Below are 13982 nucleotides of genomic sequence, written 5' to 3' on the forward strand. Positions count from 1 at the left end.
AATATAATATAAAAGGTATCTTTCCTGAAAGTATGATCAAAACCTATGCCTTAAACATACTTTTGGACCTTGACAATCCCTAACTTTGAATACTGACATAAACTGTTGAAACGTATTTATGCTAAGTATGAATGAACGGATCCAAGTGAGAAAAACATGAATGTTCAATTAAAGAATACGGGATTCCCGTATATGGAATGTTCCATATACGGGAAAAATGTTTCCGTATACGCCTGTATATTAGGAGTATAGGGAATGCGTACACTCCCGTATACGGAACCATTTTCCGCAGTGTGCAGACACTCATCTGATTTTTTTGTCTCTGTATAATAGAAATTTTGTCCTACCCATGATTTTCTAAGTCCAAAAGGGGCAATAATTCTTGCAAAAAGCAAGGTAGAGTTACTGTACTTGCTGTGCAGAGTCAGCTTTAATGGCAAATAACTGCTCCAAGTTTTAAAGCAATAGCTTTGACAGTTATACTGGGAAAAGTTGACCTAAACCCAAAACTTAACCAAGAAATCTGATATTTTCTAAGTCCAAAAGGGGACATAATTCTTGCAAAAAGCAGGATGGAGTTATGTTTCTTGCTGTACAGAGTCAGCTTTTGATGGTGAACAAGTGTTGCAAGTTCTAAAGCAATAGCTTTGATAGTTAGGAGAAAAGCTGACCTAAACAACAAAGAAATCTGATTTTCTAAGTCTAAAAGAGGCAATAATTCTTGCAAAAAGCAGGATGTGGTTATAATGTTTCTTGCTGTACAGAGTCAGCTATTGATGGTGAACAAGTGTTGCAAGTTTCAAAGCAATAGCTTTGACAGTTTAGGAGAAAACTTGACCAAAATTAAGCATAAAACTTAACCAAGAAATCTGATATTGTGTAAGTCCAAAAGGGGCCATAATTCTTGCAAAAACCAAAATGAAGTTATGTTTCTTACTGTACAGAGACAACTATTGATGGTGAACAAGTGTTGCAAGTTTTAAAGCAATAGCTTTGATGCACTGCTTAGGAAAAAGTTGACCTAAACATAAAACTTAACCAGGCAATACCAATGCTGATCAAGTGAGGTGTGATGACAATATTAATAACTCATCATTTTTTTTCAAAAATCAGATATGAGCTAGAAATGATGATTTAGCTTTGGAAACCTGAAACAAGTTACTACATTTAGAATTAAGATTCCTCAACGAATGTCAAAGTTATAGGCCGGACAAGATCTGACATGACCTCTTGCTGAGACGGGAATTAAGTTTGCAGCAATTGAAATACAAGTGTCTATTGGCACAACTATTCACTGGGTTAAATCAGAACTGTACAGATTTTCTGTATATACTGGGTATACCAATTACCGGGATATACATATTACCGCGAATGTCCCATTTTGACACTTAACATGAAAAGTGCTTTATATTTTTTCTCTCATTATTCATGCTCAATGTGCTTAGATTTTTAGCAAAACTATTTTTGAAAATTGGAGTGTCTTTCTCTTTATTTCACAATGATCCCAGAAAATAAGGAATTTAGCTAATTGACTGGTCATTATAGTTAAACTTTGCAATTTTTCTCCGCAATTTTTTCAATGAAGTTGCTTTTTTCTGCCATATCTGTTTCATATTTAGTTTGGCCTATTGTAAAATAGAACTGCTTTCTTTGTCTTAGATCAATTTAACAACTTCTTTAGATTGAAAGTTGAAATTCACGGTAATAGGTATATGCCAGAAAATGCTAAAATTGCCCACCTCTGTTCTTTAAATGACAATAGTGGAACTTTTACCTGGTGTTTTGATGATTTTTTTGCCAAAAGTCTAAAGCTAAAATATAAATTAATTAAACAGAACAAAATTTATCCTTTCATACATCCGTTTTGTTATAAATAGAGTACACTGAATATAAGACTCACAGTAATTGGTATACCCAGTATACATAGAGGGAAAGTCAATTATCCGAAAATAGTTATCCGAAAAGATAGTAAAAACAACTACATACAAACCTATTATATGACTAATTCTAACATCACATGTTCTTCAGGGCTTAAAAATTGATGATTTTAATGTGTAACAGATTGCAAATGGCACTCATTTCATAGAATAAGGACTGATTTAAATCTGCAGCATCTCCTGAGCTCTTCAGGAAGAAAAATAATTTTGGTTGTCATTCGGATATCTTTCAGCATTATCCGGTTTCCAGCAACTGTCATCGTGTTCATATTTTATTACATTTTTTAACGTTTGCACACATTTTTACGTTGAAAATCAGTTAAAGAAAATTCATTTATACGCCAATAAACGAAACCAAATTAAATCATGTCTAATGCAGTAAGGAAACGAAATCAAGAAAAGGGTGGCGACCCACCACCACCAACTTTTTCAGAAACGCTGTCTAGGGCGTTTACGTCCGAAGCAAAATGGACAGACAAGGTGAATAAACTTCATTATATGCTTTTGGAATTTGCAGTATGACGAGAGAACCAGTTCATTTATGGTAATAATGGTCCTTCCAGCATAAATAGATCTATTTATTTCCAGCGGAAGTGTCTCGCAGTTTTGGCACCACATTTGTGCTGATTCATAATTTTAACATGTCCAAAACATTGCGGAATGATACTTATTTCACTTGGGTAATGATAACATTTTACTCGGACTTTATCATAGACTCCCTGCGTAAAATCTCAAACTTTAATCTAAAATAAAGGTATTAAATCGATATAATATTTCAATGAAACTTCAAAGTTTTGTTGTTTGTAGCATTATCTGGGGCATGTGCAATGAGAAATCTTGATTTGATAGCTAAAATAGTGTGATATTTATTTCTAAAGTCACTATATGTTCATTGTAAATATACTTGGTTATACCCAAGTGGAAACTGGCAGGTACTCGAAAATGCAGCTCTCTGATTGGTCATTTAGAACCCCTAATGTACTGTGATGTCATGATAAAGTTATGAATTATAATTTTTTTTTATTCACACAAAGTTCGAGCAAGTTAGTAGTCTTATCTGCAAGACGGATATTTAGATAGTGTTTCTGTTGTTTTTTTTGTACAGTGACTGTGTATTGTGGACGCATTGGTCGAGAGGGTATACTAGTCCAACAAATTTGACGCAATCCTAGGAAATATTGAGATAATTTTTTCGTATGGGCAATATCCCCACTCGCTTCAAACACTCGAAAGACCAAAATAGTGGAAGCAATTTCTGATGAAATTTTCATCACTGCCGACGCTTTACATGCTATAAGTTTAAATGCCGATTATGTCACAAATTGGCCATTTGTAAATTTAAAAAAACTTACATGTATCGAAAGGGGATTCAATTCCTCATTGATTTATGTACAAAATATCAAATAATATCCAAAATTACAAATTTTCTGGTGATTTAAATCTATGTATGTACAGTACAGGATTAACGTTTGTAAACCATGTGTCTACATGCCAATATGCGCAAGCAATAAAACCAATAACTTTACATGACTGTGTTGTGATTTATCCTCCATTATTTTGGTCATTCAAAGTTTTGACGCTTAGATTGCCCCACCCCCAAATATAAAACAATCTGAACGTCAAACTATTTTGACTAGTTGAGAGGGCTAAGACGATTTCCTACGGATGTGAAGGCCCCGGTTTCGATTCCTGGTAGCCTTACTTAATTTGTTTATCGGGATGACTTATTTTATAATCTGATATTTTATTGTTGTCATCCATCTAAGCCTTACCTGTATCTGCATTTTACTGTTAGGAAAACGAAGACATTAAAAAATCCAAAAAAGTCATAATATACTGGTCAGACTTACTTGCTTTAAAGTTTAATAAATTAAAAATCAAAATTCATGTAGAAACTTCAGATGGGTTGAATTTAATTCATATTTTTAAATAAGAGACTTAAATCTTCGAAAATATGATGTGACAGGTGCGAGGAGATATCTACCCTGACACCGGTTTCAATAAACAGCAGACTGCTGATGACACTTAATTGCAGAAACAAAACACAAAATATACATTCATAAAATGTCAGTGAGGCAAGTTTATGCTTTAGTGTCAACATAAATTCATTATCAGAGATGTAATTATTACAAATACTTTGTACATGTACCAGAAAACATTCCCAATGGATTTCATTGGGGATTTCCTAACAGAAATATGCAGAATAAGTTTGGACGTGATGGAGACAGGAACAGTCAAAAAGTTATCACACTTTCCCAAAACGTCCTATTATTTGGACTAGATTCCTGGCTGCTCCCATTGCAATGTGTCCTTGGGCAAGGCACTTTATCACTATTGCCTCGGTTGACCCAGCTGTAAATGAGTTCTAGCAAATTGAGTTGGGTAAGGTATAATTGGTTTTAACTGTTCTTAGTTAAAATAGGTTGCTCAAAAGCTCTACAGAGTTCATGTTCATTATTTCACAAAGCGAAAATGAATAGAATTTACCTTTTAATACCGTTTAGTTATTGAATAATTAAATATTAATATCATGTTCATTGTTTAAGATATTCAAAAGATATTAATTAGATATTAAAACAACAAGTATACCACAACAAATGATAATATTACATACCGTTATTAAGTTAAATTAATTCATCAACTGCAGAACAAATAAATCAAAAGATGCCTGAAAACTTAAACTGTGCATATCTGAATTAGTGAATGAATTTTTTATACTAAAATTTTAATTTATTTCTTCACTTTTCATATTTATTTGGTTATACCGTGGACTCATATCAAATGCAGCTCTGATGTCATTCTACAACCCTGGCATGACGTCGCTCTATAAGTTTGTTAAATTTTTTCTATGCAGTACAATCAGCCACAATTAAAGGTATCTTTGAAGACATTAATTTTTCTTTTTTTCTAGGTCAATTAGGACCATTGGTCAGGGTAAAGTCCCATTAACCCCTAGACATGGTATTTTTGAGCAATATACCCGCACACTCGGACAATAGAAAATTTTGATGAAAGTTTTCACATGCACGCTTACTATCTATAAAAAATGCCATAGTAAATTGCATTTGAAACTTCACATGTATCGAAAGGGGATCAACCTATTGATATGAACAAGTCCATAACTCTGACCAAAATTGACAAATTTCTTGTTTGACTTTAGAAACGATTACGTTGTAAACATTTCTGCGTCCCAAGTACCAAGCTATTAAACTAAAACATATAGATTTTGAAACCCTATTATTTTTCTTTTTTCCTAGATCCACATACCCAATATAAACCATCTGGTCAAACTATTACTTGGACAAGTATTTCTACGAATTAAGGCCCCTTTTCGACTTAGTAAATTTTGTTAAAGTTTTAATCAAGTTATTTATCTCCAAACTAAGCGTATGATTTGCAATTTCACTGTAGGACGAAGATTAAAAATCCTAATAAAAGTCAAATATACTCAGACTTATTGCCTTTAAATAGTTTTATAATTAAAACAAATTCTGTTAAATTCAGGGTTGAAGTAATTCATATTTTAAAAGAGACTTAATTTCGAAAACTTATTTTCATGTCTTGGATCAATTACCACCTCACGGGTTCAATCCCATACTCTGTGACACTTTTTGCAGCAAAATATGCATTTAAGTCATAGAATAATTTTGTTAAAATTACATGCAAGTTATTATCACAAAACTAATGCAGTAATGAAAACTTCACATGTGTCTTGGGTTTTAACAAAACAATAGTTGTGATAGCAGCAAGTCAAAATTACACTTTCCCAACTTCATTTTGGACAATTCATGTGCCCCTTTGTGCTTGGCAAACTTTATACTTTGCATTGCAGTACAATAGTATTACAAAGAGGCAAAAGGGATAAACTTGTTTTACTTTTTTAAATAATTACCAAACTCATGGTCAAGTCATTAATTCACAAGCAATGTATTTACCTTTAATGCCCTTTTGGCTTTGAAAATTTGTAAATTTACATTAATATCATCTTCATTTTTAAGATATTCAAATGAAACTTCAATTAGCCTATCTATAAACACAATTTATAGCACAACAAATGATAATTTATGCATTTTAATTTAAAATATTCCACCTTTGCAACTAAATCTGCTTGAAATTAAACCATATTTTAGTAATTATTTTCCTTAAATTTTGAATAGTAGTTGTTCTTACTGACAGTTTCTTTTTAATCCAATAAATGGTACATAAGTTATTCAGCATAATAATTATAGGGATGGTAGTCACATGCCGTAAGACTAAGAGGTTGTTAACTTACAAAATGGTGCATGCTAAAAATTGTCAAAAAGTCAGTGCTATGGGGATCTCATAAGCAGGGAAAAACTTCAGAAAAGTGTAACTAAATTTCACATATATGTTTACGATATGTTTAATTGTATGGATAACAAAAATAATTCAGTGTCATGACTTTCCAGGCATGGTCAATTGATCATCATGCGAATAACGAAAACAATTAGTATGTCCATACTACGAATAATTGGCATGTCGGTTGTGCAGATAAAGAAAATTATTGCCACAGCCGTCATGTGGATATAGCCTGGACCATTTTCAGTAAGCGTGATATTTGTTACAATTGGGAACAGTGGCAAATCTTTTCAAATATATCTTAATTAAGTGCATGTAATAATTCTTTCAACTGTGTTATTGTAAGACCAGTATAATGATGCAAACTGGTGTTCAAGATTTAAAGATATTAGCAGGGATGTAAAATTCCATTTGCAGGAGGTAGTTAAAGTCTGGCTTAATTGACTGATAGTCATAACTTCTATTCTGTCTAAAAAGCTGATCATCAATTGCTCAATGGTAGAGGGTCCGTTTTGAGTGTGGGAGGTCGGATGTTCAACCTCTGGCCATGTCATACCAGACGTGAAAAATTGGTTACTCCTTTTACCTGTATTTGTATGTCACTGTGAAGCTGAGGCTCGAATGGTAATGGGAATTTTGAGCCGTATGCATAGATCTGGCTATGATGGGTTAAAGTTCCCATACACTGACCGTCTGGGCAAACCTTAAAGGAATACAATAGTTTGCAACAAACATTTCTCAGGGTCATGCTGCTAATATCAGCAAGGTGAACATGCTGTGACCACTTTGGATAAAATAGATACACTGTTCACTGGATGCTTGTTATGTGTTCACTTTTCACAAAGTCATGCAAAATAGATTTGCCACATTATAGAAAAGTCTTAAAATTAAATTAACTAACTTTACTGAATAGAAGAAGTTTGTATGATTATATTCAAGCATATTAATTAATAAATAGCTTGTAATTAATTCTTTGGTACTTTACACTGAAAACTTGTTCATGTTAAATGGAGCACATAAGTATAGATTAAATAATGCTAGAGTTAAATAAGTTTCCAAAGAGGGAAATTGACAGTTGGAATAAGCTTTCAGAACTTAATTTCGGTGGGTAATGACAGTTGAATTGCCTTCGTAAGTAAATTCAATAGGTCAGAAAGCAAATGTTGTGAAAATTGATTTACTCGCATTTAAAAAAAAGAACCGTACATTCCAGAACTGGAAAAGAGTTGTTTCCTTGGTAAAAAAATTTAATGGAACAAATGCTCTTCCAGTCAAAGTCTGTTAGTATAATACTAGAACTTTCGGAATAACTATTTTATGAGCCATGAAATCATTTTGTCACACAAATTTTCTTTCATTCAGACAATAATTATAATTTTGTCTGACCATAGGTGAAGTAATCTGTCCGTCAGTTCTATGAAGCTTGAGAAAGTCGCCAAAGGTTTGGCACAGGCTATTCTTGAATTCTTCTAACAACCGAAAGCTTAGAACAAGAAAAGGTCAAAGCTGTAGGGGGTGTTCGCAAGTCAAGCTTTCAACATTTCAACCCTACAAATCCTGTTCAAGAATGATAATCAATTCTTGACATGATAATTCTCGGTCCCTTTCCCTTTGCCACTGATGCAAGACTTCTTGCCAGTTTTGCAGGTTCTCCAAACTGAAGAGTTTGTTTTAGAAGTCTACTTTTTAAACTGCAAAGTTTGATTTTATGGTCAGTGTTTCATATATTGAAATAATATACATTGTAGATACCCAATTGCATGGTATTGAATTTGATATTTAAATAGAGAATCAGCTGTGAAAGTTTGATATGAAACTGCTCAATTGAATAAGGATGATGTTAACCCAGGAATCCATAGATTTGTTTACATGTAAGTTAAGTGACAACAGTTAACATTTTTGATATTTAACAGACACATTGATCAGTGAAAGCACAGACGCATCAACAAAATAAAAATTGACTGATAGAATGTGATCTACTTTCAGGACGAGTTTTTGGATGTGATTTACTGGATGAGACAAATTCTTGGTGTAATTCTGGGTATTGTCTGGGGCCTGCTTCCGATGAAAGGAATTCTTGGTCTGGCTATGTAAGTATATATTAGTATGATTATACGATATCTAGACTCTACAGAGTAAAAATAATAAAATCTTTAAAAAATAAAAAAGAAACCAAGCAAAGAAAGAAATTTAAAGAATAACAGCAGGCTTTGTTTTACTGAGTCTGTTTATGAAAGGTAATAAAAATATGCAATACCCCCCCATGCCCACTAACACTGGCTTAGGAGGAATTCTGTTCCACAGCTATGTTGAAAGAACTCCATGAGCTCAAAGGACTAGACATTATAACAATGCAGTCTGAGTTCAAGTATAGGGCAATTTTTTCAACCACAACACAGCAATTAAAGGCTGCTGTTGTGATATGATAGTTAATCAAATCTCTAAGATGTAGAGCTATCATTGTTAATGGTAACAGCAATGTTTTGACGATGTGGTCAAGTCAGATAATCAAAACAGACGGAACTTTTTCCTTGCCTGCCAGTCAAATATGTTTTGAAATATTTTAAACTGTACAGTTAATGTTTCTCCTACACATAAAAAAGGGCAATAACACATTTCCATTTTTTTTCAGATTTTTTGCAGTGAATGTTATCATCACATATGTATATTTCACAAGTTACCAAAAAGTTGATGAAGAAGAGTATGGAGGTGTAACAGAAATATTAAAGGAAGGATTAATGACATCATTTTCATCATTTCTAGTAAGTGAATGACAGAGTTACAGAAGGTTGATCAGACAATTCAGTAGCACGCCTTCAGATTTCTGTCAGTGTATCAAACTCAGGACAGTCTTTTTTCTTAGTTCACCTTAACCAGAATTTCATGGTGAACTATTAGTACAACAGGAACGTATGGTATCGGTATTTTAACTTTAAACATCCTCTCATCTGAAGCCATTGGCTAGAATTACAATTTACTCCATATTTGGTCTGTTTGTAGCTTCCTGACAAGGTCCTCCCTGAAGTTTGTTCCTCTCCTGCTAGGAGCCTCCAGAGCTAAAAATGGGAAAACGTTCAAATAATTTCTTGGTCGATTTTTATCAGACTTGGTCTATGACAGTTTGTAGAATTTGTGTAAGAACCTGGCTCAGAATCTGACAGATATATTCAGATGGGTGCAGTTGACCTCTTTTATTGGCATTAAAAGCTAAAATTAAAAAGAAACCTTTAAACCATTTGATGGAATTTCACCAAACTTGATGAGCCTCATCCTTGTGCAGACCTCTCTCAAATTTGTTCAAATGGTTTTGCTTGACTGCTTTTAGGGGTCACCAGAGTTAATAAATAGAAAATCCCTTCCTTTCAGTTTGATTTTAATTGCTGGGCAGTATAGTTTTTACTTTACATAATACTGGTATATGATAATATGAATTTTGATACATGCCACAGACTTATTCATATGTAAATCCCTTTGAATGTTAGTCAGGGTGGTTTGTTACAAAAGATGTATTCAATTAGATGTTGCAAGGTATTTTATTTTACAACACAGTAGTCAACATTCCCTGTGTCATGTTTACTGTTTGAGGTACATGTATGTTTGTATTGTTTTTCAAATGCAGGTCTTGTGTTCATTTTGATTTAATTGTTTTACAAAACAGTGTTACTGTGATTGATTGTTTGATTTATTGGTTGTTTGTTTGTCTTATTGATTGATTTATTGATTGTTGTCTATTTTCAGGTCCTATGGATATTGTTTTATTCATCCTTACATGCAGAAACCTAGTGGACCATGGACAAAAAATAAACTAGTACATTTTACAGCAATTCTCACTTCATTAAACAGACTTTCTCAGTACTTGTAAATATGATGGTGCCAGCCAAAAAAAGTATATTAAGCGTAAGATGTGGATATAGCATAGTGGCTAGGGATAGCTTGACTGAAGAAGATGCAGTTGCGCAGTGTTAAGAAAATTGACAGAAACGGGTATGGTTGTGGGGAAATGCCTCTGTCAAAAATGATAGAAATCTTTTTATATAAAGGCTGCTACTGTCACTGTGTAAATAGCTGCCTTTTTAATATGTGAGTGATACTAGTGTCAGAACTATGAAATGAAGAAAGCAACTGCCAATATTAAAATTGATGTAACATTTTGTATTTGGATAAACCATTTTAGTTATATAGGCAGTTGTTCTTAATTAACCAAGATATTGTACATACATACTGTGAAGTGATCTAATACACTGTAATTTTAGGCTCTTGTTGCTAAAAATACCTCAACATAGAGGCATTAACTACAGATCGTCACCTCAGTGCTAAAAGTGGATAACTGCATTGATTTAAAGAAGGACTTACTGACTTACTGCACTAAGGTGACGAGATTGAATCTTATGAACACTTGTTGCAGGAAAAAAATTGCTATTGTATGATGAAATGTTTAATGCTATATTTAAAGCGAAGAGGGAAATTTATGTATTCTTCATGTACTTGGAGTTGTTCTGACAAATTTTCCTTTATAGATAAACAACGTATAGGTTCACATGTACAAGAAGTCACTGTACGTGTAAAAATAAGTTTATACATGTTTCCTGAAAGCGTACAGTAATTTATTCAAGTGTTCATATAATGAAGGTATACAGTGAAATCATTTATTTTCGTGGGCACAAAATATTCATGGTTAAGTAAGCCAAAACGGCTATTTTATGGGAATCTGAATTCATTGATGGCAGATTTTGAATTTTGCTGGGATTTTTACATGTTTATGTTGATTTAATTTCATGGATTGCCTTAGCCATTAAATTCTTAAAAATTACACCCTCCCCCCCCACCTACACACACACACACACACACAAATGTTAATGATTTCACTGTAAAATGGTTTTACAAGTACTTGTGGTATGTGTACAGTTTTATTATATCGATATATATACATTTTTTTGTACCTTGTCTGACCAGTCAAACCTAAGACACTCATCAAACCATATGATTAAATTCTACATGTATACTTGTGCAAGTATAAGTTCTCCACCCTCCAAGATTCTTGGGAGATATTTAAATTACAATATTCAGATATTTTTTATGAACTCTTTAGACCAGTGGTTGATGACCGAAAATTGCCTCTTTTTTGTTATGCCAAACAGGCAGTCGACGTTTTTTGCTAGGTGAAGACAACTTTTGAAAGACAATTTTTTTTAATATTTTGATTTCTGAATTCAAGATGAAAATTCATGGAATATAGAATGACAACTGCATTTCATTACCATTAAATATATGGAGGAAAATATTGTTGTAAAGAAATATTCTTATCACATTAACCAAAAGTGGAAGTGTCTTAAGTCCTTTACATAGCTGGTATTCGATAAATATAAAACATTAAAAATTACTGTAATATAGCAACTTTTCTCATTTTCTTGTTGAATTTTTGTTTAATTTTGGCTGTTTTACATGCATTTTATATTGTCAAAATATTTTAAGATAACCAAAGGGAATATTTCCTTACAAGGTAGATGGTAATGGTTTAGGCCGTTTGACCAAACAAAATTTTCCAATAGTTATAACTTCCAACAACCATATAGTGTTAGATTCATATCAGATTTTATACATACCAAAATTTAAAGGTAAAGAAAGGTGTAAAATAAAAGTCTAAATTTTGTCAAAAAATTCTGAAACTATCATGTAATGTTTTATGTGTATTGAAGGTGTCTCGTTTCATTTGTAATAAATGCTAAATGTTTCAAACAGCTGTACAGAATATTTTACAGCATGTATTTATTAAAGGTGAATTTTTGTCTCTGTTTGTGTCTTATTTGTGTACAAGAGTAAGATAAAAAAAAGGCTTGTACTTCGTGTAGATAGAACGTCTACAAAGTTGATCCATATCACTCTTGCTGCAAAAGTAAGATTTGTGCCCCCAAAATTTTTGAGGTGTGGGGAGTGGGGCACTTAGATCTACCATTGTCTATACATCTGTCTGTCTGTCCATCCAGATGTCCACCAGTCCCTCTAAGTTTGTTTCATCTAATCTCAAAAAGATTTTGACCTAGAGACATGAAACTTCAAAGAATTGTTATTCAGCATGTAAAGATGTGCACCTAGTGGTTTGTGGTCAGACCGCAATTATGACCCTTGTCTACAGCAAAAATAACCCGCCCGCTTAGCTCAGTAGGTATAGCGTCGGTCTACGGATCGAGGGGTCTTGAGTTCGATCCTCGGGTTGGGCGTATGTTCTCCGTGACTATTTGATAAACGACATTGTGTCTGAAATCATTAGTCCTCCACCTCTGATTCACGTGGGGAAGTTGGCAGTTACTTGCGGAGAACAGGTTGGTACTGGTACAGAATCCAGGAACACTGGTTAGGTTAACTGCCCGCCGTTACATGACTGAAATACTTTTGAAAAATGGCGTTAAACCCAAAACAAACAGACATGCAGCAAAAATATGCATAAAGGGACTAAAAGCTGGTGTTGCATGTATCTCAAGAAGTATTTGTTTAAATTTTATGAAACATATATATTATTTAGCATGTGAAGTTTTGCATCCGGGGTTTTGTTTGGGATGTCATTCAGTTAGACCAGAGTTATGGCCCTTGACAGTCAAAAGTATGAATAAAGGGCCTGAAAATTTGTGTCACATGTTTTTAAAAAATATTTTGACCTAGAATCACGAAACATGGAATTCTTGTTCATCATGTGAAGTTGTATAGCTGGGGTTTTAATCAGCCAGACCAGTTACGGCCCTTGACTTAGTAAACAATATACATGAAAGGCCTAAAAGTTTGTGTTACATGTACATGAAAAAATATTTGAGCTGCACCATGAGAAAACCAACATAGTGGATTTGCGACCAGCATGGATCAAGACCAGCCCGCACATCTGCGCAGTCTGGTCAGGATCCATGCTGTTTGCTAATGGATTCTCTAATTACAATAGGCTTTGAAAGCAAACAGCATGGATCCAGACCAGACTGCACAGATGTGCAGGTTGGTCTGGATCCATGCTGGTCACAAATGCACTATGTTGGTTTTCTCATGGCACGGCTCATTTGACCTAGAGGTATGAAACTGTTTAGTAATATTAGACAGTATGTGAAGTTGTGCACCTTAGGTTTTGTTTTGGATTTTCTGTGTAAGATCAAGTTATGGTCCTTGACTTGGTCAAAAACCTTAAAGTTTGTGTCAATATACCTTGAAAGTATGTGACCTTGAGTCGTGAAACTTTGTTGGAATGTTGTTCAGTTTTTAATTATCATTTACCCCTTCATCACCTCCTCCTACCCCTTCACCACCACTTGCCTCCCAAAAAAAATGCTGTTTGTTTTCAATATACTCCATAAAGCCTCCAACACCACACCACCCCTGAGGACTCTCACCCACAACCCAAGCTTATATAGTGACAGGAAATGTGGGCACAAATGTCATATGATACGCATCTACTTTCTGCTTAAGAAATCCTCGGTCTTAACAAAGAATGTGCATATTTAAGGGTGTTTTTTGTGGAGTTTTGGAGTCACACCAGCACAATATAGCTCATATGACGACTTTATACACCCGTATTTGGTGACTAGCTCTTAAAAACCTACGATGTCGTATCAAAACATTGTATTTGCAGTGACAAGTGTTCATTAATCTGCTAAGAGTAGGCGAAGATTATTTTACCAGTAATTTTGATTTTGGGTGTTTCCTTTTAATTCAGAAGATCACCTATCTGCACTGCGAAGTTTCCCTCTG

The 13982-nt window shown here is 33.8% G+C and overlaps 2 protein-coding genes across 3 annotated transcripts in view; one reads left to right on the plus strand and one right to left on the minus strand.

Annotated features, from left to right (window-relative positions):
* The window catches only part of LOC123548943 (pyruvate dehydrogenase phosphatase regulatory subunit, mitochondrial-like), a 58156-nt gene extending 56028 nt beyond the window's left edge, over window positions 1–2128 (minus strand). For both annotated transcript variants that reach the window (XM_045336606.2, XM_045336604.2), the window contains exon 1: window positions 1991–2128. The gene's annotated coding sequence lies outside the window, so the exon portion shown is untranslated. The remainder of the gene's footprint in view (window positions 1–1990) is intronic.
* Window positions 2129–2160: 32 nt separating this feature from the next.
* LOC123548945 (respirasome Complex Assembly Factor 1-like) lies at window positions 2161–12042 on the plus strand. Its single transcript, XM_045336607.2, has 4 exons — window positions 2161–2417; window positions 8244–8347; window positions 8890–9019; window positions 9996–12042. Exons 1-4 carry the CDS (start codon window positions 2304–2306, stop codon window positions 10038–10040), a joined length of 393 nt encoding a protein of 130 aa, XP_045192542.2. The 5' UTR covers window positions 2161–2303; the 3' UTR covers window positions 10041–12042.
* Window positions 12043–13982: the final 1940 nt, after the last annotated feature.

The sequence above is a fragment of the Mercenaria mercenaria genome, chromosome 6 (assembly GCF_021730395.1).
Source record: "Mercenaria mercenaria strain notata chromosome 6, MADL_Memer_1, whole genome shotgun sequence".
Lineage (NCBI taxonomy): Eukaryota > Metazoa > Mollusca > Bivalvia > Venerida > Veneridae > Mercenaria > Mercenaria mercenaria.

Bases quoted from the DNA above. Each gene is read 5' to 3' on its own strand.
- LOC123548945 (XM_045336607.2), top strand. From the start codon at position 2,304: ATGTCTAATGCAGTAAGGAAACGAAATCAAGAAAAGGGTGGCGACCCA. The intron at 2,418-8,243 runs GTGAATAAACTT...ATCTACTTTCAG, and splicing joins AAGCAAAATGGACAGACAAG to GACGAGTTTTTGGATGTGAT. The intron at 8,348-8,889 runs GTAAGTATATAT...ATTTTTTTTCAG, and splicing joins GGAATTCTTGGTCTGGCTAT to ATTTTTTGCAGTGAATGTTA.